General features: G+C 44.8%; 1 protein-coding gene across 1 annotated transcript in view; it reads right to left on the minus strand.

The window, feature by feature from the left end:
• RGMB (repulsive guidance molecule BMP co-receptor b) overlaps positions 1-19,223 on the minus strand; it is a 58,408-nt gene extending 39,185 nt beyond the window's left edge. Inside the window, exons 1-3 of the mRNA XM_089492798.1 lie at positions 19,117-19,223; positions 18,025-18,088; positions 9,089-9,471 (exon numbers count right to left, since the gene is read on the minus strand). Coding sequence (XP_089348924.1) covers positions 9,089-9,471; positions 18,025-18,029 — 388 coding nt within the window. The 5' untranslated portion in view covers positions 18,030-18,088; positions 19,117-19,223. The remainder of the gene's footprint in view (positions 1-9,088; positions 9,472-18,024; positions 18,089-19,116) is intronic.
• Positions 19,224-22,420: the final 3,197 nt, after the last annotated feature.

Below are 22,420 nucleotides of genomic sequence, written 5' to 3' on the forward strand. Positions count from 1 at the left end.
GGAGATTTCTTAGTTTTGATAGTAAAGCATTCACTAAAATCACTGTGGATCTGTGTTCTAGGAGCACTATACACCAACATAATTAAATGCAGTTCTTAACAAGCACACTACCCAGCAAAAGTGTACAGTGTCAAATGTCTTGAACACTTGTCTTTTCATACACTCCAGCATTCCTGCCAGGATAAACTTCTGAAGAGCCTGAAACAGCATTCCATGCACAAAGCCTTCCCACTTTTCAAAACAATATTAATTACATCGCCCAGCAAAAAGCCAGCCATATTAAATGACTTTGCATTTGTGTGAAGCATATGCTTGTTTAAGTAAGGGATATTTTAAAGCTATATAGCAGGATTTCACTTCACAGCACACTGGAGGAGCTCTAAAAAAATCTTACAATATGCTTTGTTCTCTTAATAAGAATTCTTTTTGGGGAACTGTAAGCCACCTGAAGTGAGCAAAAAAGAATTATGGTTAATGTAACTTCAGCAGTGCTTGGAAAAGTCATTTGTTTTGAACTCCAAAAAAAAGGTAACATAAAAGGAGGAGATTCTTCCCCTCAACTCTTCCACTGAAATCAGCTGTTGTTGTGTGCCTTCAGACATTTCCAACTTAAGGGTTTTCTTGGCAAGATTTCTTCAGAGGGGATTTGCCACTGCCAATCTCTGAGGCTGAGAGAGTGTGATTTGTCCAAGGTCACCCAATGAGTTTATCAGAAGGACCAGTGATTAACTTTTGGCTGCACTACATACCAACAATGGCTAACTGTGATCACTGGCTGGGTGATTCTGAGAACTATGGTCCAAAACAGCAAGTTTTCCAAGCTCTGCTCTTACCAAGACAGTCTGATGGCATCCATGCTACAGTTTCCCAAAAGAACTGCACTATACTCATTTGAAGTTCTTATAAAATGCATTTACAAACTGTAGAATTCTCCTGTGGTGTTAATAATTTCTAAACTTTATTGAAAATATCAGGATGGGGATCCCTGTGGGAAAGTGGCATGAGAATGGAAGCATCTGTGTCCAATGCAAGTGAAGAAAAAATAAAAACAAACTGACAATACTCCAATGCATGTTAAATGCAGCTTTCTCTTCCCATCCCCACTGACTCTTGAACCACCTTCTGACTGCATTGGTTTCCACTACTTTTAATTAACTGGTTTCCATGGACACCAGAATGTGATGGCGGTTGTTTTCAAACTCAAGATTAAACCAGAAGGGCACAAGGGAATAAAAACCTTAATAAGGGCACCATGCGATATTAAGTTGTGTTATTGTTTTCAGTGTTCAGGAGAGAAAAAGAGAACATCAGTATTACCAGCTTCATGCCTCCTATTATGGTTTAGAGGCAGATCTGTTTCATTCCTCCAGTCAGAAGGAAGAAATAGCCAGTCTCCAGTTGCTTAAAAAGCAAAACTTTTGTTTGTTAAAAGTCTGACTGCTCCAAGAAAAGGGGGGCCAGGAGAGGATTTAAGGATAAGGAATTCTGGTTTTGGCTTTTATAATAAAAGAACAGGGACTGGCTCAGCCCTGATAATTCAAGTAAATCTCCAGGTGGCCTGTCACAAAGCCAAGAAAAGAAGAAAAATATGCCAACAGACCCAATCTTGTGCATTTTTTACTTGGAGATCATTTCCACTCCTTCCAGAGTTCAATGAGACTGTTAGAGAAGTAAATCTATCTAAAACTGTAGCATGTTTACTTAGAGGTATGTTATTCAATGTAATCAACCTCCAAATAATGGATGTAGGGTCACAGTTCTATGAGTTAATCAGAAGACTCAGCATAGGTTTAGGTACAGATTTGTTCTGAAACCAGAGTGACTTAAGTTTGGCTTGGATGTTCCCCATCCCAATTACAGTGGCTGGGACAACTGTATCTGAAGCATTAAAACTGAAGCATACCTGGCACCATTAAGTCACTATTCACAAAAACATAAATTCATCAAGAAAGCAATAACACAAGATTGCCAATCTCAGCCATGTTGGTGCCTGTTCTTCCAATATTCCTATTAGTGGGGCTTGCTATTTAGAGACACGGACAGGCATTTTAAAAGCTCAATGAGCAAGGAAAGAAGTAATATGGGTGTAATAAAACATATGTCTAACCACCTGCAAGAGGAAAAGCATTTGGATGACAGGGCTTACAAAATCCTGCAAGAAATCACTCACACTTCAGAAGGACCTCACAAAAAGTAAGAGACTGCAGCTGCAGGGGATACATATTTTTAGCAACTTCCATTGGATATACAGTAACTATTACCTACATACAATGTTCTGGTTTTAACTGAAAAGGCCATTAAAGAAACCATTGCTTTAATATGGTTAACTTGTTTGTATTCTATCGTATTAGTCCAATGCTCAGCATTACACAGTATATCCCTACTCCACCTGCCTTCATGCAAACCAGGGAATCTAGCCAGAGTTAAACTGGATTACATCTACCTTCACCCCCACAAACTAGAAAAGGACCCAATATTTGAACATTTCTTTCCCTCCTCAACACTTCGACTGGGGTTGCCAGATCAAGACTATACCAGGCCTTGAGATTTCAGGGATAAAACCTGAGATATAGGGAAAATGCCATATGATATCGCAGGGGGCAGTCCTGCTGATATTACAAAGAGTAGGCCTTGGTAATATCATTAAGCATGATACCTTAAGCATCAGCTACAGTTCCAGAATATGTCATTTAAATGTATAAAACAACTGATCTAACAAATGAGAAAGCCTGCATCTGCACTGCAGAAATAATCCAGTTTGACACAGCTTTAACTGCCATGGCTCCATACCATGGAATTCTAGGAAGTGTAGTTTGTTGTGGTACCATATGCACCCACACACATTTCAAGGTAACATTCTTGTCCTAAGATTCATCTCCTCACTCTGAGGACTGGAAAAGAGGGAACAGGGTCTGAGATCTGAGAACAGCAACAGCAACAACCTATCCACAATAGGGCACCTGGTTAAACTGTGAGGAGACAGAACAGTGCTTCCATACTTTATTGAGGCCCCCATTTTCCATAATTTAACCACCACATTTTCTTCCTTTTTTTTTTCCAAACCAAGGGGCAGAATATATTACACCAAGTATTAATAAGTCAAAAACCTTAGACTTTGTTTGACTATAGTCCAAGCTAGCTACAATTGAAGAATCCCTGGAGCCAGGGAAGTAGCCAAGGGGGGGGGGGGGTCCGGACCCCCCTTCCATTAGATAAAATGAATGGTGTGTGCCGCCGCGCCACCACATCCAAGCCTCATTATAATGCTGGCACTTAGTCTGGACCCCCCCTTCCCAAAATCCTGGCTACGTCCCTATTGGAGCTGTAGACCAAAAAAGCATGTTTTTGAAGCTCTGAATTAAGCAGAGCATGCAAATTCTGTGCATGCTGTTGGGACTGCAAGTCCCAGCACTAATTACTGGCTACGGCTACTGGGAAGTGCAGCCCAACAATATCTAGAGGAGGATAGCATGAGTCCAACTCTTGTGTAGGAACAATCTATTCCTACACAAGATAGTCAGGTCTGTCGGTCTCCACAGAATGAAGCAGCTAGGGGAAGAGATCTGGCAATGTGGTGTGCACTGTGGGCAAGTTAAGCAAGAATATGTCTATGTTCTTTAAACTGAAGAGTCTATTCACATATAATGTATTCTAAACAATAATCCAGAATCAATGTGTTCTTTCCTTGATTAGTTTGAATTTCCTATATACTTTTCAGTCTAGCCACGGTGCACTAGTACTGTGGTGGCAAATCTCTGCCACGCATGCCAGAGATGGCACACAAAGCCATTTTTGAAGGCATGTGGAGGGCAATGCACCTGTTCCTCCTCTTCTTGGCCATCCTGACCTTAAGCTGTCTATGGAGATGCAGCTGAAGGCCCAGGAGGGTATGGGGGAGAAGGGAAGGAACAGGTGCGCATCTGTTCCTCCTCTTCTCCCCCATACCCTCCTGGGCCTTCAGCTCTCTCCAGGGAAGTCTGACCCCCAGAAGGCAGAAGTCCCACCCCTGGCATCAGGTGACAGCCAGTGTAGGAATACTTTAGAGTTTGGGCACTTGGTCTCCAAGAGGTTCACCATCACTCCACTAGTAACCCCATGATCTAGCAAATTACTTATCAAAGTACAGTGGGCCCTTGGTATCTGCTGTGGTTTGGTTTCAGCACCCCCCGTGGATACAAAAATTCGTGGATGCTCAAGTCCTATTAAATATAATGGCACAAAAAAATGGTGTCCCTTGTATAAAAGGGCAAAATCAAGGATTGCCATGGGAATTTGTATATTTTAAAAGTATTTTCAAGCTGTGGATGCTTGAATCTGTGGATAAAAAATCAGTTGATAAGGAGAGCTGACTGTAGTATCCTCATAATCAAGTCAACATCATAACTAGACCATTTAGGTTTCCTCACAATGAAATCAGTCTCTTGGGAAGTATTGACCTACCTACCAAGCTTCTACTGGCTTAAACCAGAACTTAATCCAAACCAAATGTAAACAAACAACAAAATAGTTATTTGATTTCATGATTCAGAACACAATTAATAACCACCAAGCAACACTCAATCTGATGTATGAAAGAAACTAAGCCCAGCTGTAAATAACTCGTTTGACTGGTAAGAGAAACTAGTCTTTTATCAGGCTATACAGTCTGTCCTAGTTCCAAACATTTAGTGCATGTATTCAGGTCACTGGATTACTTGCAATACAAGTATTGGGCATGAACTATTGCTAGAGGCCTTTTCATTCTAGACTGCCAAGATAAACAGGATGTATTATTTTTGCTCATCACTGCAAATCAAAGGCCAAGAACCACAATCCCATATCCCAAACCCTGCAAACAACCCTATCCTGTATACTGAATTGAACACTACACAGTGGCATGACTTGGTAGATTGGATCTAGTTCATTTCTACATCTGAGACTTTGGTCCTCAAAAGTTTGTAACAAAGTCCAACAGAGACACGTACTGTATCTTGCTTTAGGCCTTCTTCATGAACAAAACCTCTGAATATGAAGCAACAATGCCTAAATGTGTAGAAAAGGAAGCCAGAAAGTGAACTTCCTATTTGTCCCGGACTATATGCTGAATATTTAACAAATATTTAACAAAGGAAGCCAGAAGGAGAGTGTATTATTTGTCAATATTACCTCCATGTGCAAATAAAAAGCTAAACCTCCATACTTTGCTACTTTTGCTGATGCACACACAAGAATCACAAACCACACTATGGAGCATATAGCACCAGCTGGAAGACTGTGGGGAGAAAGAAGCATATTAAAAGTAATTTATATCCTCCAATCATAAATTCAGAGCTTGGGAAAGTTATTTTTGGACTACAGCTTCCAGAACCACCAGCTAGCATGACCACTGTGTAAGTGCTGCCATGCTGTTTGGAGGATCTTGTAGCCCCAAAGTGAAACTTTTCCAAGCTCTGCCTAAAGTCTAATGCCCTCAGACATGAAGAGCAAATTGTTTGTCAGAACACCTTAAAATCCAGGAGAAGTGTCTTTTCTCCTCTGAGGAGTTACATGTGTGCTCTATGAGAAGCTGAACAATACAATTCCAAATATTTTAAGCCACTGCTATTTAAGTCTTGGGTTAAAAGCAAAATCAAGTATTTCTGGGGAAAAGCTATGATTTATAGCTAGCAACATTTCCTGTTACTTCTATAACAAGCTCCCATTGAAAATGATCACCAGCCCACACTGTCCTCACACAAGTCCTAACGCTTCACTTGATACATCTAAACACAACTAGTCAATGGATGTCTGTGTTTCTGTGTCTGTAAAGCAGGATTAGACTCTGAGAAAGGAGGTGTGAAAATTAAAGGAAGGAACAGCAACAATTTAAAATATGCCCATAGCACAATACTACTAACAGAAAACAGCAAAGACTTGGAACAATTACTGAAGAAAATCTAGGAAAAATGCAAAGGCAGGTTTACAGTTAAACATTAAAAAAACCAAAAAAAACCCATAATGACTAGATTATTTATGTAACTTTAAAGTAGACGATGAAAACACTGAAATAGTTCAAGATTTTCCATACCTTGGATCAGCCATTAATCAGAGCAGAGACTGTAGTTAAGAAATTAGAAGAAGACTAGCATTTGGAAGGGCAGCTATGAAGGAACTAGACACGATCCTCAACTGTTGAGATATATCACTGAATACTTAAAGTTAGGATTGTCCATACAATTGCAGTTCCCATTTCTATGTATGGCTGTGAGAGCTAGACAGTGAAGAAAGCTGACAGAAAGAAATCAACTCATTTGAGATGCTAGAGAAGGGTTCTGTAAATACCACAGACTGCTAACAAGACCAATAAACGGGGTTTAGAGCAAATCAAGCCTGACATTTCCATTGAAGCAAAGATGACTAAAATGAGATTGGTGTACTTTGGACATATCATGAGATGACACAATTCAGTAGAAAAGATAATAATGCTTGGTAAGGTAAAAGGCGGTAGGAAAAGAGGAAGACTGAATTCCAGATGGGTAGACTTGAGGCTGCATCCATGCTGCAGAAACAATCCAGTTTGACACCACATTAACTGCTGATTTTAGTGTGATGTTTTACAATGTGGGGAAGTAGGTTTGTTTTTTCAGTTAAAAGTAGCAGCTGCATTCTTTTACTTTTTTAGACAGAAAAGCACAATGAAAGATATTGAAAAACAACGTTCAACAGGTGATGTGGACATGGAAAGCAAAAGCTATACTGGCACAGTTTCCTATTACCACAGAGAGGCATTAAAAGCAGAGAAGCCCTCCCAGAAAATGAGTTGTGTAACTTCTTCTTCCTTGAGGTACCAAAGCTTGATAATTCCAAATTTGGGGACAGACCTTTCTACTCCCCAGTTTCAAATCTTATTCCTCCTCTTCCAGCAGAATCCAAGACAGGTCTACTCAGAAGTCATCACCATTTTTTGTTTGGTACTTCTAGAGCAGTTGTCCCCAAACTGTCTCTTTAAAGGGTTTTGGACTTCAGCTCCCAGAATCCCAGACTGGCCCACATGGCTGAGGCTTCTGGGAGCTGAAGTCCAAAGTCTCTTAAAGGGCACAGTTTGGGGACCACTGTTCCAGGGTTTGGCTGTTAACCCCTGACGGTGAGAGCCCTGAAAAGTTTTCCTTGCAGAAGAAGGGAAGGAGGCTAGTAGTCCCTCCCAAAGAGTTAGATTTGTGCCAATTCACTGAAGCCAACATGGAAACACCATCAATGTGATGAATTGTTCACAGCTGACAAAGCAGTGGAAGTTTGCAGGAGAGGCCCTATCAAGCTGGAGAGCAGAGGAAGGGAAAGGGAACGAAAGCTGACCTTAGGAGAGAGACTTCTGTGGGACTCCAAGTCCCAGAATGCCTTGGGGAAACCACTTTCCTGAGCTAGGAAAATAATGAAGTACAGCAACATTCAAAAGGGATACCTTTCTTGGACCAACCCAAATGCACAAAAATACATGTTGCAAGCTTTCTTTCGAAGCAAGATTTTGAAGCTCCGCAGGCAAAAGGGTTAAAAAATCAGAGAAGAGATGGGGGATATATATATGTGTGTGTGTGTGTATGATGCTGTTAGCCTGCCTTTTGTCCAGAGGGTGTTGCTCTGAGTTGATCCTGACATTTCACCTTACTGTTGTTGTGTGCCTTCAAGATCTTCCTGGCTTGACAAAATCCAGGCCTGTGTCTAAAGCTTGCTGCGAAAGCTTGTAACATGTATATTGTGCACTTTGGTCAATCCACAGAAGGTAGTATTTCCCCCTCTCCTTTATGATTTTTAGCACCTTGGTCAAAGAAGCCATTGGAGCTTCGAAAGTGTGGAAGCATGCGGTTTTTGGTTGGCCTCCCATCAAGGCATCCCTGTTTGGTGGATGCTGGGTGTTGTTGTACTTTGCTAGGTGGCTCACAGGACTCCTCCTCCTGGCTCTGTTTCTTTCCTAGGAAGGTACTGTAATGCTGCTGTCAAATACTAGCCCTAGCACTGGATCTGAGTTCCAGTTCTGCTCACAAGAAAAACAGGAGAAAGGAGGAGGCGGGCGAGGCAAGGAAGAGGAGCGAAACCTGATCCCAGCGCTACCTTGGTAAACACACCAGGGCCTGGGAGGGCAAGGGCCCCATCAATGGAGTTTATCACATGCGAGGAATCCCTCTCAATTTCGAATGAAAAGAAAGTGGGGCCAGAACGCATTCATGTGAATTTGCGAGTTCAGCGAATTTACGTGAATGCGAATTGCATTCAAACTGGCTTCCCATTGCCTGAAAGTAGCATGCCATTGCCTGAAATTGCATGTGGTAGTCTATCACGCAAGAACGTTAAACCCCATGATTGTGTTTGGATTGCCATTGGATTATACTTCCAATTTCCCTTGTCTGATAATGTCCAAACTCACCGAAACCCAGCTACCTTATCCTAAGTTTATGCCTGAAGTAACTGGAAAGCGTTAGGAGGCGGCTGAGGAGCCCACTTCAGGTTGGAAAGGAAGTGGCATCCGCACTGCAGAAATAATCCACTCTGAGACCGCTTTGGCTGCCCTGGCTCAGCGCTAGGGAATTTGGGGGATTTGTAGTTTATTGTGGCACCAGAGAAGTCTCTGGCAGAGAAGGCTCAAAACTACAGTTCCCAGAATTCCCTAGCATTGAGCCAGTGCAGTTAAAGCAGTCTCAAACTGGATTATTTCTGCAGTGTGTTTCTTGGCCTTTAACACTGAAGATCTATCTCTTCAGATGGGAGACTTAAACATTGCAAGGTTGAAAAATCGCGTAAGACTTAAAAGTCACTTAAGACTGAAAATCGCTTGATGCTGAAGAATCATTTGAGGCTGAATTTAAGATTTTAAAAATCACCTACGACTTTAAAATCACTTGAAATTGAATTTAGGACTTAAAAATCACGTTAAGATTTAAAAATCACTGGAGACTGAATTTAAGATTTAAAAATCACGTTAAGACTTAAATCTCACTTGAAACTGAACCTAAGACTTCAGTCACTGGAGACTAAACGTAAGACATAAAAACCACTTGAAACTCAACTCGAGACTCAAGTAAACCACTGGAGCCCAAGCCTAAGGCTTCCTTCCAACCCAACCCCCGGAGCCGGGTACCTGGGGGCAGGAGGAGCCCGAGGCTGAGGAGGAGCCCCAGGGCGGGCAGCGTCGGGGGCCGGCGTCGGCGTCGTCGAGGGGGGCGTCGTCGAGGGGGGCTTCGGTGGGGTCTTGGTGGCCGGAGGGGCTCGCTCTGCTCCGGCTGCCCCTTCCTCTTCCTCCGAAGCAGCCGCCGCAGCCGCAGCAGCTCCTCAGCCTTGGAGGCGGCGTCGGCGGAGGGAGGCCCCGCTGTGCCCATGCCCGTCCATGCAGCTCCCCGGGAGCTGGAGGCGGAGGCAGGGCTGGCGCTGCTGGGGCATGGGGCGCCGGGGGAGAGGATGGCTCTGGCTGCCCCCCCTCTTCCTCCTCCTCCTCCTCCTCCTCCGCGCTTCCTCTTCTTCCTCCTCCGGATCAGGAGGAGCCCCGCGGTGGGAAGAGGCCGCCAGGCCGGACCCAGAGAAAGAGAGAAAGAAGAGAGAAAGGAAAGAAAGAAAGACAAAGCCAGTGAGCCTGAATCAGACGGAAGAAGAGCAACGCAAAGGGAGGAATGGAGGGAGCAGGAGTTTTCCTCCTCCTCCTCCTCCTCCTCCTTCCCGAGCCTCTGCTTCCCTCCTTCCCTCCTCTGGGTTCCCATTGGCTCCCTCCTTCCCCCTCCTCCGTCCAGCGAAACAAAGGCGGCCTCAGAGGAGGACCCAGCCTCCTTCCCTGGATCCGATTCCAAGGAGGCCACTGGCCCCGAAGCCCTTGAGGCTGGGAGGGGGCTGTTTGGGGGGAGCCTCGGCCTAGGGACCGCTCTTGAAGGCTTCCCTGGGAAGAAGCGGACTCAAAAGACTCACTTAAACATCAGCGGAGCCTGGATTGGAACTCAAAGATCTCCCAAGAATTTGGGGAGGAGGAGGAGGACGAGGACGACGAAGGGATACAAAAGCGGAGGCTTAACTCCGTTTTGAGACCACTTTTAAGGGCCCTGGCTCCATGCTGTGGAATTCTGGGAAGGGTAATTTAGTGGGGCACCGGGTTTTTTTAAGATTTTAAACTTCACCTAAAGACTGAAATATCAACTTGAGACTGAACTGAAAAATCACTGGAAACTGAACTTGAGACTTAAAAACAATCTAAAACTTGGTCTGACTCTGCTATGGAATTCTGGGAGTTGGAGTTTGTTGTGGGGCCGCCCCACAACGAACTCCCAACTCCCAGAATTCCATAGCCTTCAGCCAGAAAGAGAGTTAAAGCGTTGCCAAACCGGGTTATTCCTCCAGTGTGGATGCAGCCTTTGGATCCCTTGCATTCCCCAGGGATTCCCACCCAACAGGCTTTTGGATGGATAATGCAAGTGACTAAGTTGCAAAGGAGGAGAAATCACTGCAAAATGGAGCTCAAAACACTGGTGTGTAAACGCATGCTGCTCAAAATGGAGGACGCTGTGAAATCCCTCCGTGGACAGAAGGTGGAAATGTAGGACACGCCCTGGAAAAGGAGGACGGCTGGCATTCGGGGCCCATCCCTTATTAGCTCCCCAGATGGAACCTTGGCTGATCTTCCAAGGGTCACGTGATAGAATCTTGCAACTTTCTTTCCCCCCGCGTCCAGCCAATCACATTCCAGACACGCCCCAGCAGAGTTTTTCCCTTGGAACGCTGGCGAAGCCTACGTTCCAAATAGGAACGTTCCAAATAGGAGCGCTGTGATTGGCTGAAAGGAGGAAGGAGGCGGAGCCAAGGAGTCCAGGCCCAGCGCGCTCAAGGAATTTCCTGTAACTTAGGTCCTGCTCTCAAACACGCTGCAGAAACAATCCACTTCTTTGGGATCGCTTTAACTGTCCTGGCTCAATGCTAGGGAATTCTGGGAACTGTAGTTTTGTGAGACATTTGAGCCTTCTCTGTTAGAGAGAGCCCTGGTGCTACAACAAACTACAGTTCCCAGGATTCCCTAGCACGGAGCCAAGGCATTTAAAGCAGTCCCAAACTAGATTATTTCTGCAGTTTGTTCTGGACCTTTGGCTGCATCTGCACTGCAGAAATAATCTTGTCTTGACACCACTTTAACTGCCCTGGCTCAAGGCTATGGCATTCTGGGAATGGTCATTTGTTGTGGCATCTGCGCAAAGAGATCCTGGGGTTTTCTTGGCAAGGTTTGTTCAGAGGAGGTTTGCCACTGCTTTCCCCTTGAGGCTGAGTGTGGCTTGACAAGGATCATCCAGTGGGTTTCATGACTGAGATGGGAATTGAACCCTGGTCTCCAGAGTCATAAATTGCAGCCACACTGCAGAAATAACCCTGTTTGACACCACTTTGAGCAGAGCTCTAGTGCCACAACAAACTACAACTCCCAGATTCCATAGCAGTGAGCCACCAAAGTGGTGTCAAACGGGATTATTTCTGCAGTAGATTGCAAAAGAGGGGTCCCTGGTATGCAAATAGACTTTAAATTTCCTGGGCTTTGAAAATCTCTCTGTTGCCACATGGCCAGAAGCAGGAGGAGCCTGCCTTCACAAAATGTATCCTCCCCAGTATGCCATCTTTACTAAGGACTGAAACAACAAGCAGGCATCTCACTAACATCTCCAGTTGTTTTTTCTTCTCCTGTTTGGTTGTTACATCTTGCCTGATGAAGAAGCCCATGGAGCTTCGAAAGCTTGCAACAAGTATATTGTGCGTTTCGGTTGGTCAATAAAAGTATCACTGATGGATTTTTGTTTGCATAAAAAGTGTTTTAGTTATGTTTTTAACTTTTATATGTTTTTGTATTAATTTTATACTATTTTAACTAGAGGATTTTAATTGTTTTTATATTTTTATGGTGACATTTTACTAGCATTTTTATCTTGTGAGCCGCCTCGGGCCCCTTTTTTGGGAAGCAGGTGGCATAGACGTTAAATAAATAAGTTGATATTGACAACAAATGACAACAGCTTTGGACGTCTCTGTTCTGCAATATGTTTTTCCTCAACAGTGTCCAAACACACCCAGAAGCCTGGGGAAGGAGGAAGGGGATAGACACAGTCTGGGGGGAGGAAGTCCAACAGCAGCATCCCATTTCCTTATCAGTAAGTGTAAAGTGGAATCTAATCTTTGTGAATTGCTTTAACACTTGAATACACTTTCTTGTCCATCAGCGCCCAGAGGCACTTCCCTCCTTGGGACAGCCAGGAAGAGGCTTCATTAACCCTCCTCCACAGCTACAAAGTCTGTTTCTGGGCATGATTTTTATGTTTATAAAAAAGGAAACTTTTTAATTAGCCCTGCCATGTACACAGCATTTGAAGGGAAGTTTACATGTTTGGGATGTCCAGAGCTTGGGAAAGTTAGGGTTTGTACTACAGATCCCAGAGCCCCTAGCCATGGTGCTGGTGAATCTGAGAGCTGTAGCATACAAAATATACTTTTAAAAAAATTATCTTAGTTGGTTTTAGTCCGCCAATGCATCTGAAGAGATGGTTTGTAATCCACCAAAGCTCACATTAAAATTGCTAATTTTAATAATACCAGAAGACTCTTATTCCCCCCCCCCCTTTTTTTTTAAAGTCATCTAATCCTGTAAATAGAAAAGAGGCACAAATGATAGCTGAGAGGAAAGCCCTGCTCCACACAAGTAAATGGGATTAAAGCACTGGAGCAGGTGTTTGACAATGCTCTTTACCTTAATCCTGAAATAATTTGGGCAAGTTTTTTTTAATTAACTGCCACCACAGTTTTTAAGAACATGTTAGTACACTGACCACATTATAGCTGCATGTGCAGCATTAAGCCTTTAATATGTTTATTCACAATTATAGCCCACCCAGTTCAATAGGAGTGGCTTCCCAGTAAAAACACAAGCCTTGAGACTGGAAGCAGGTGGACCCACCCTAAATAGTCCATGGGGAAATGAATTCCATGAGGCAGTGGGTTCAAATTACAGGAAAAGAGGTTCCACTCACACACGAGAAAGAACTTCCTGTTGGTAAGGACTGTTTGCCAGTGGCCTAGACTGCTTCAGAAGGCCATGGATCCTCCTTTAGAAGTCTTTTGAGAGAGGTAGTATGGCCATCTCTCAGGCATGCTTTAGCTGAGGATTCCTGCATGGCAGGGGTTGGACTGGATAACCTTTGCAATCCCTTCCAACTATGATTCTATGTTCCAAGAAAATGTATTTCAAGTGGCAAAACAATCCTAAAGATAATACGTAGAGAGATCTTGTAGCACCTTTGAGACTAACTGAAACAAAAAAGTTGCCAGCATGAGCTTTCCGCAAGAAAATTTACTTTACTGAGAGGATTCAAGAAAGGGTTTGGGGATTAAGTTATAGACTACAGAACAGTCACATATTCCAGACAGAGGCGGGTTATAAACCGCCACTTGGGACGTCCGCAGGACGTCCCATTTGGGCGTCTCTTCTAGACGCCCCTGGCTCTAATACAGACTCTGTCCGTACAATATGGCACCGGCCGTTCCACACGGCCAGCGCCATCTTTACGTATTGGACGCTGTGCGTCTGAACGTGTCGCGGCGTCTGTGACGTCACGAATGCGCCCCTGGCGCCTCGCGACGTCACAGAGGCGCCACAAGAAGAAGCTCCATTTTGGAGCTTCTTCTTTGGTCCGCGCGGGAGCCGCGCGGTGTGGGTGCTACGGCTTCCACGTGGACCAAGCGGCGGCGGCGGCAGACTGCCTCAAAGCAGCAGTTTATAACCCGCCAGAGGGTCTTTTTGTATTGACTGGTCCAGGCCCTTTACAGTATTGGATCACACAGATCCAGGAAACTAACCTTTTCCTACCACTTACCCCCAGAACTTCAGAAAATTAATGTGCACTACAACTCCCAGAATTCTTAGAACCTGGGTGAATTCTGGCTGGGGATTCTGGGTGTTGCAATCTGGAAAGTAACCTTTTTCCATTCATCTTCTCTCCATGGCAAGTTTCACTTGCTTTCATCCATAGGTAAGAACCTTTGGCCCTCAGCTCCCAGACTTTTTATGGGATTGTGTGAATTGTAGTGCAAAACATCTCAAAGGCCAAGAAAAGACCGCAAGAAGTGGTGGTCCTGCTTGTAAATGCAAACAAGCTTCTACAGAGTTACACAGAGTCTTGGGCAAACAAGATATGACTAGAACCACTGTGGAGAACATAATGTGTGATGTGTAGAAAATGCCTTGTCCATGCTGCAGTCCACAATTCAGAGATAACTTCCATAACAACTGCTGGTTGAACCAGATTATTTCAAGATAAAGATTGGCTCACACATGCATCTTCCTTCTTGGTGGCTGTTCACAGATTGTGGGATTTCCTCCTTTGAGAGGATGACTGGCCTCTTCCTTATTCTCTCTCTGCTGGCAGGTAAAGACCTTTTTATACAGGCAGCTATTTGGCTCTTAATTTATTGGCAAAAATGGCTTTTAATGGGGTGCTTTTATCTTATTATATTTTTAAATGCATTTTAATTTTTGAAACTTTATTTTTTAACAGGTTTTTTGGTATTGTTTTTAAAACTTTTGTAGTACAGTACCAGGGTTTTTGGGCTGTGTGCCTTCAAGTCTTTTCCAATTTAGGGTGACCCTATCACAGGGTTTTCTTGGCAAAGTTTGCCCAGAGGGGGTTTGCCTTGGCCTTCCTCTGAGGCTGAGAGAATGTGACCTGCCCAAGGTCACCCATTAGTTTCCATGGCCAAGTGGGGGTCCAAACCCTGGTCTCCAGAACTGTAGTCAAGCCAAACCACTACAAACCTCTACATCATGTTGGCTCACATTTTTAGGCTATGTTTGTTTTAACTGGTTGTAAGCTACTTTAGATCCTGCACTAGGGAAAAGGGTAGGATATAAATTACATAGTTTGGATGCAATCCTGAGGCTGTATTCCTTTAGCCACATACACTTGAACTCAAGGGAACCTGAGCTGACTTACAGGTGTGTCCTGTAAATTAGCAGAAATACAAGTGGAACTTGGAAAGACTGTTTTTTGACCAGCTGTGCTGGGGGACTTTGGACATTGATGTCCAAAAATGTAAGTGCTCCTGGCTCTGAACAAAAGCATTTGTTCAGGGATTCACCAACCAGATCGATGCCCTGGTAATTCAACTTAGATTAAAGTGCTAGTCAATCTCCCCTGGGACTCAGTTTACACTTTGTATGTTCCTTGGCCTCCCTTAAAAGAATTATTTAGATCTAAAGCATGATCACAGAAGGCAAGAGCACTAGGTCTCTAAGTGCTGGTGAAAGGACATACTCTTTTACAAGATAGATGTCAAGAGTTCAATGTAACAAATATTTCAAAGCCAGAAATGTGCCTTCTGCTATAACTCCTCTTTTTCTGCTTTAGCAGCTAATAAATAAATGTGGGAGATATCTTATTCTCTATATCCATGCAGTTTTGCCCAGTAGACATAACTGTAACGGCATACATTTATGCCACTACAATTAAATGTAAAATCCCCATTGAACAACCTGGAGGGCTTTAGGTTCATTGTGGCTTCTCTGGGATGCATGACAGCTCTCCCTCTGTAGAGGGCGTTCTTGAGTTACTGTAAACATCCAGGTCATGAAATGTTACAGCTTTCATAAAAAGAAACTACAGTTTCTCCAAAAGGAGCTTTTATGGTTGCATTGTCAAAGCCGAGGAAACTGAATTGAATGCTTTCTATTTGCATCTTTTACAATGAAATAAATGGCAGTGGTAGAAGATGTTTAAAAATGCTGACACTCACATAATAAGTCATTTCCCCTTTCTCCCAAGGATTTTTTTGTTTGTGGGGTTTTTTCATGGCCCAAAGTGTGAGACCTGATCAAATGCTGACATATTAAAATACAGTGGGGCCTTGGCATCCGCTGGGCTTTGGTTCCAGGACAACCCCCACCCCCGCCGTGGACATCAAAATCCGTGGATGCTCATGTCCCATTAAATACAGTGGTGCCCCTTATATAAAATGGCAAAAATCAAAGTTTGCTTTTTGGAATTTATTTTTAAAAAATATTTTCAAGCTGTGGATACTTGAATCCATAATCCGTGGATACAGAGGACCAAGTGCAGATTAACAATACGTAGAGAGATTTTGTAGCACCTTTGAGACTAACTGAAAGAAAGAAATTGGCAGCATGAGCTTTCGTAAACTTCAGTCTACTTCACCTGAGGAAGTAGACTGAAGTCTATGAAAGCTCATACTGCCAATTTCTTTCAGTTAGTCTCAAAGGTGCTACAAGATCTCTCTATGTACTGATTCTATAGGCTAACATGGCTATATCTTTGCAGATTAACATGTGTGTGTTTGTGTGAAGTTTAAACATTCAACAAAGCAATAAACTGGAAAGGACTAACTCTCTAGTACAGCTTTTCTTGCCCTGAAACGGGCACCTTTTATATGCTCATACAGAGGTTGAACATCAACTCCCATCATCCCTAACCAAGGCAGTCAAGTCAGGCATGATGGGACTTGTAGTCTAACAAGAACTGGAGGGCCAGTGCTTGTTCTAGTCAGCAACACTTAGGTGATACATGTAGCTAGCCATATCCAATGCCAGAGATGGTCCACAAAGCCATTGGGATGGCAATCCAGTCAACACATTGACTGCTATCTTGAAAGGCCTTACCAAACCCAGCGTAGCATGCAGCTCAAGCCTGAATGCAGTTACTCCAAGGCAGGAGTTAGTGGGCACATTTAAGCCAGGGATGGGCAAAATTCAGCTGTGGTTGGACTGCAGCTCCCAGCATTTCTCACCACTGGCTCCACTAGCCTGGGGCAGATAGGAGTTGCAACCCAACAGCATCCAAAAGGCAGTACTTTGGCCACCTCTGGTTTAAGGACTTTGAAAAAAGCAAGGAAGCACTCCTTCAAGAAGAGGGCTCTAAGCAAGGTTTTGTGCCTCCTAAGTCAGACTAAACCAATTCCATTCTCAAGCAGGAAAATTCAGTCCCTTCCTCAACTCCTTCCTGCCAAAGTCCTTGACTTGGACAACAGGGGAAGGGACACTGAGCATCATCCTGTTTCCCTGGAAATCACTTCTGTCAGTTTCAACTCCTCTAGTTTTAAGTACATGGAATTGGAAGTCAAAAGGGATTGCACAGAAAGTAAGGGGGGTAGTCATTCTAGGGGGAAATTCTTTGGTCTGTTGGCTTATTCTTTTTGTCATGGTTTGAGCATTGGACTATGACTGGAGACCAGCGTTCGAATCCCAGCTAAGTCATGGAAGCCCACTGGGTGACCTTGGGCAAGTCACACTCTCTCAGCCTCAGAGGAGGGCAATGGCAAGCCAGCTTTGAAGAAACTTGCCAGGAAGATGCTTTAGGGTCTCCTTAGGGTCACCAAAAGTCTGAAATGACTTGAAGACACACAACAACAACAACTGCTAATTTTCCCACCTAAAATAGACTTGCAGTGTTGGTATGGCTGGGCTCCTAAGCACCCATCCTTGGGAGTCAGCCCCACTGAACTCAGCAACATTTATGTCTGTGCAGAGGGCAGTGTGGTGTAATGGTCTGAGCACTCGACCAGGATACTAAAACCAAGGTTCAAATCCTGGCTCCACCATGGAAGCCCACTGGGCGACCTTGGGTAAGTCACACTCTCTCAGCCTCAGGGGAGGGCAATGGCAAATCTAAATGCCTCTGAGGAAGTGGCCTGAAGCCTAGGAAAGCTCCAGCTGCCAACTTCTTTCTTTCTTTCTTTCTTTCTTTCTTTCTTTCTTTCTTTCTTTCAGTGAGCCTCAAAGGTGCTACAAGATCTCTAAGCACTGATTCTGCAGACGACCAGGGCTCTCTCTTTGAATATTACCCCTCTGGAGAAAGCGGCCAAGAAAACCCCAGGGCAGAAATGGGAGACGCCCGAGAGCCCGCCGACAAACCGGGAGGAGAACGACAAAGGGCAGGATTCGAACCCAGGACTTGCAGCCGGGCGGGCGATCCGCACCGGCCATCGGGCTGCAATACACCTCTCGCCCACAAGCCCAGGCCAGGCGGCAAAGGGCCTCGGAGAGCGGGGGCTACTTACATCATTTTCCCCTCGGAGGAGCCTCGGTCAGACGCGCCTGGTCCTGCCCTGGGGTCCCTCGCCTCTGGATCCGAGGAAAGAGGAGGAGGAGGAGAAGGAGAGAGGGAAGAATGAGTTGCAAGGAGTCCTCTTGGGCTGCATCCACACTGGAGGATTAACCCAGTTTGGCACTGCTTTAATTCTTTGTCTGGCTCTCTGCTATGGAACTCTGGGAGTTGGAGTTTGTTGCGGGCCCACAACAAACTCCAACCCCCAGTATTCAATAGCAGAGAGCCAGACAAAGAATTAAAGCGGTGCCAAACCGGGTTAATCCTCCAGTGTGGATGCAGCCTGGGTGTCCCCTTGGCCCAACCGAGTCCCCAGCAAGTGCTGTCCCTTTGCGAAGGGAGAGGGAAGGGTAGTTCCCCTCGCGTCCTCCTTTTCCCGGACCTGTCCTCCATCTCAGCCTTCTGTCCATTACAGGGGGGCCGGATGTCCTCGCCGCAAAGGAGGGCAAGGGGGCGCCAAATGGAGGACCTTCGAGAAACACGGAGGACACGAGCAAAGGCACGCCTCGGAAGTGTCAATCCCTGCCTCTGAGTCCAAATGGAGGACACGAGGGAACTCCCCCGGACAGAAGGCAGGGATGGAGGGCAAGTCCTGGAAAAGGAGGACGGCTGCCTACCCCGAAAGTAAAGCTTTGGGGATTCCTCCTGGAGAGGAGGCAAGACTGAAGGACAGGTCCTAGAAAAGGAGGACGCCGGGTCACCCCGAAAGTAGACATTTGCATTCTTCCTAGACAGAAGGCAAGGATGGAGGACCAGTCCTGGATTAGGAGGACGCCTGGTCACTCTGGAGGTGGACATTTGGGGATTCCTTCTGGAGAGAAAGCAGGAATGGAGGGCAGGTCCTGGGAAAAGGAGGACGCCTGGGACAGAGGGCGGGAATGGAGGAGCTGGCCTGGGAAAGGAGGCCCCCTTGGTCCAGCCCTCCCTTTGGACTCCGGGGCAGGGGCTGCCATGGCGAGGCGTGCCTTGAGCTTGGGGGGCCCTGTCCTCCATATTCTGGAAAGGTCCTCCATTGGGGGCCCCTTCCGCCCAGGCAGCTACTCACCGGGCGCCTCGGCTTGTCCCTTCCATGGCCAGCGTCTCCCAGCCGGCGGAGCAGCAGCAGGAACAGGACGGGAACCTCCCTCCTGCCCGCCTCCAAGTGCAGCCTCCTCCTCCTCCTCCTCCTCCCTCCGCTTTGCTACAAAGGGAGCAGACGCAGCAGCAGCAGCAGCTCCTCCTCTGGAAGCCTCCCCTCTCCTTCCCGCACGGCTGCCCTCTGGCGGAGAGTGCCGGGATAGGCCTCCACATCTGGAGCCACAGCTGGCAGGCCCTTCTTCCCCTGGGTCCCTCTTGCCTTCCCTTCAGACCCTTGAGACAAAAGGGATGAGTGCACTAGTAGGGATGTAAAGAATATCCGGTATTCGAAGACTTCAAAAGAGAAGGAATCATGAGCACTTCTCCATCAACGAGGAAGAATTTGGGCTTTTAATTCGATGGCCAGGATTTGAGTGTTTTTGCCTAAGCAAAGCTACATTCATACTGGGTTTTTCTAGCAGAGGCACGTTCTTTAAACCTCTGCCAAACTTCCTTTTGACATGCTAGTTGAGTCTCAAATGCCAGGTAATTGCCATAAATGTTTGCCTCCCTTGTTTTTTATTGTCATTCGAGAAAATTGTGAAAAATGTTTTATTTTAAAACACCACCTTCTACCAAATTTTCACTTCATTCACATGAAGCTACGTGTGTGTAAATGCACTGAGGTTGTGCGTATGATATTGTAATTTAAAGATACAATTTTAATTTTGCTAGTTGTTTTAGGTCATACAGTAGATATTGCTATGACAGTCAGCGACATGCAAGGATTAGGATTAATGAGTAACAGAAGTACAAAAAAACATTGCTAAAGATTAACCATTCTCAAGTCTATCTCAACTCATGGTGACCCTGTGGATGAGGCACCTCCAAGACTCCCTGTCCTCCACTGCTTTTCTTAGGACTTTATCAAACTGGCAAAAAAAGATGAGAGCATAGCAATATGCTCCCGTCAATATCGTGCAAGAATGCTAAGATTTTCACACAACGTTGCGATTATCACACAATTATGCCATGAATAAAGAGGCACTCTAGTGCTGCTTTTTATTCACAGTGAAATCCTGTAGTTCCTGCAGATTCATACCAGTGACCTCCTTAATGGAGTCCATCCATCTAGCATATGGTCTTCTTCTCTTTCTCCTTCCCTCCACCTTCCCTAGCATTATTGTCTTTTCCAATGAGTCGTGTCTTCTCATGACGTGGCCAAAGTATGACAGTCTCAGCTTTATCATCTTGGCTTCTAGGTAGATCTCAGGCCTGAACTGTTCTAAGACCCATATCTAAATGCCCCTCCCCAAACTGCAAATCCCAGAATACCACAGGAGGCAGCCAGAGCAGTAAAAGTGGAACTGCAGCACTATAAGAGTGTAGTGCGGTAATCTCCAAAGGCAGCTTTCTTTTCTCACCTTGTCTCTCTGACAGCTGTTGCTTTGCTTGCCTTTCTCTACTCTCTTTCTTAGGTTAACCATATCTACCATTTTAAACAGGACAGTACCAAGGGTGTTTTTTTTCATACAAGAAGTGCCTTCTTTTCAGATTTTAATTTAAGCCTTTTCTTTTTCTCTCTCCTTTCCAGATGCTTTGTTGCTAGATTTCCAACCTCTATCCCTGTAAACTGTCATCAGCAGTCTGATGTAGGTTTGTGCATGTGATAGTTATTAACTTCTAGAGTTTGCTTGGCAGTGGGTTAGATTTGCTGGCCCTTGTGGTCTCTTCAAACTCTATGATTCTAAGTTTTGGTTTCTATTTTTTAAAAAAATTAAATCCCCTCCCCAGCACAAATATGTTGAGAGAAAGAAAAGTGAAGTCCCATAATCCTTTTGTTCCCCAAAAGAGTACCCAAGTTTTGGCATGGCCACTATCCTTCCAGACTTTACATTGAAAGTGTTCTTCTTGTATTCCAAGGATGGGAATCAGGCAGCCCTCCAAATGTTGTGGGACTGCAAGCCCCAATATAATCAGCATGGCCAATGTGGAGGAATGTTGGGAGTTTCACTCCATGTGAAGAGCCACATGATTTTCACTTCCACTCTGTCCGAAAGGGCTACTTGTTTTTGTAGTAAATCTTCTCAAAATGCTGTCTTTACCTGTGAGAGGCAAGAAGAGGCTTTGTTCTCAGCACATTTTTTTTTAAAAAAGGTTTCTTCTGAACATCACAGAACAATACACTCTCAGATGCCTACTTATATGGCTTATAATAATACATAATATAATTAATATAGATAATGGAATGGGCTGACCAACACAAAACAGAGGGAATATACAGATGGGAGGCATGCAGCCACCCCGTTTTGTCCCAGATCGGTGCTGCAGCAACTAATTGTAGTGGCACCAATCCGCTCCGTGGAGGGAGCAGAAAGAAGCCACCCCAAGCAGCTCCCTAGAAGTGGCATCATAAATGCTGCAGCGTTATGACACCCCTTCCATGCTGCGCTGTTTGGGCACTGCACCAGAGGTGCATCATTGTGGCAAACTGCATCTAGAAGCGCATGTGCCAAAATGGCACCCAGCCGGCAGTGTAAGGGCTTTGAGTATGCGCATGCTCAGCCCTCACCCCGTGCACAAGCCGGCACAAAGTGCTGGTCTGTATAGCCCCAAAGAGTGCAGATTGCAATCAATGATCATGATGGGTTCTCTACTCCTCGCCTTGCAATTTTATTTTGAATGCATTTATTTCTATATTTTAAGTTAGTATGGGAATCATGATTTTCTAGATGATGCTGGACTCCAATTCTCAACATTCCAAATAATTGTCTATGTAGGCTAGGATAAAGCAGGATACAACATGGTTGGAAAAGACATTTGTCTCTACAGTTCAAATACTGTACCAAGAGTTCTTGTACAGTCAGCCCTTCTTATACATGGATTTCTTATACATGGATTTAAGCATCCACGGTTTCAAAATGTTCAAAAAAAGTATAAATTTCAAATATCAAATCTTGATTTTCCATTTTTTATAAGGGACACCATTTTGCTATGTCATTATATTTAATGGGACTTGAGCATCCATGGATTTTGTTATCCATGGGGATCTTGGAGCCAAACCCCAGAGTATAACAAGGGTCCACTGTAAGATTATTTGGTACCCCATCACAAGGTTCTGCTAGATCAATATGCAAATGCACTCTCAAAAGAAAAGCTGATTTCAGTAAACCTGGGGAAATACTGGGGGTGATCCCATGGTCAGAAACACTAAAAGAGAAGGGAGATCAGGATAGATGGAAGTTTCTCAAAAGGGAGATACTGAAGGCACAATTTCAAACTGTTCCAACAAG

The sequence above is a fragment of the Sceloporus occidentalis genome, unplaced genomic scaffold, assembly GCF_023333645.1.
Source record: "Sceloporus occidentalis isolate IW3139 unplaced genomic scaffold, rSceOcc1.0.p SCAF_1, whole genome shotgun sequence".
Taxonomy (NCBI): Eukaryota; Metazoa; Chordata; class Lepidosauria; order Squamata; family Phrynosomatidae; genus Sceloporus; species Sceloporus occidentalis.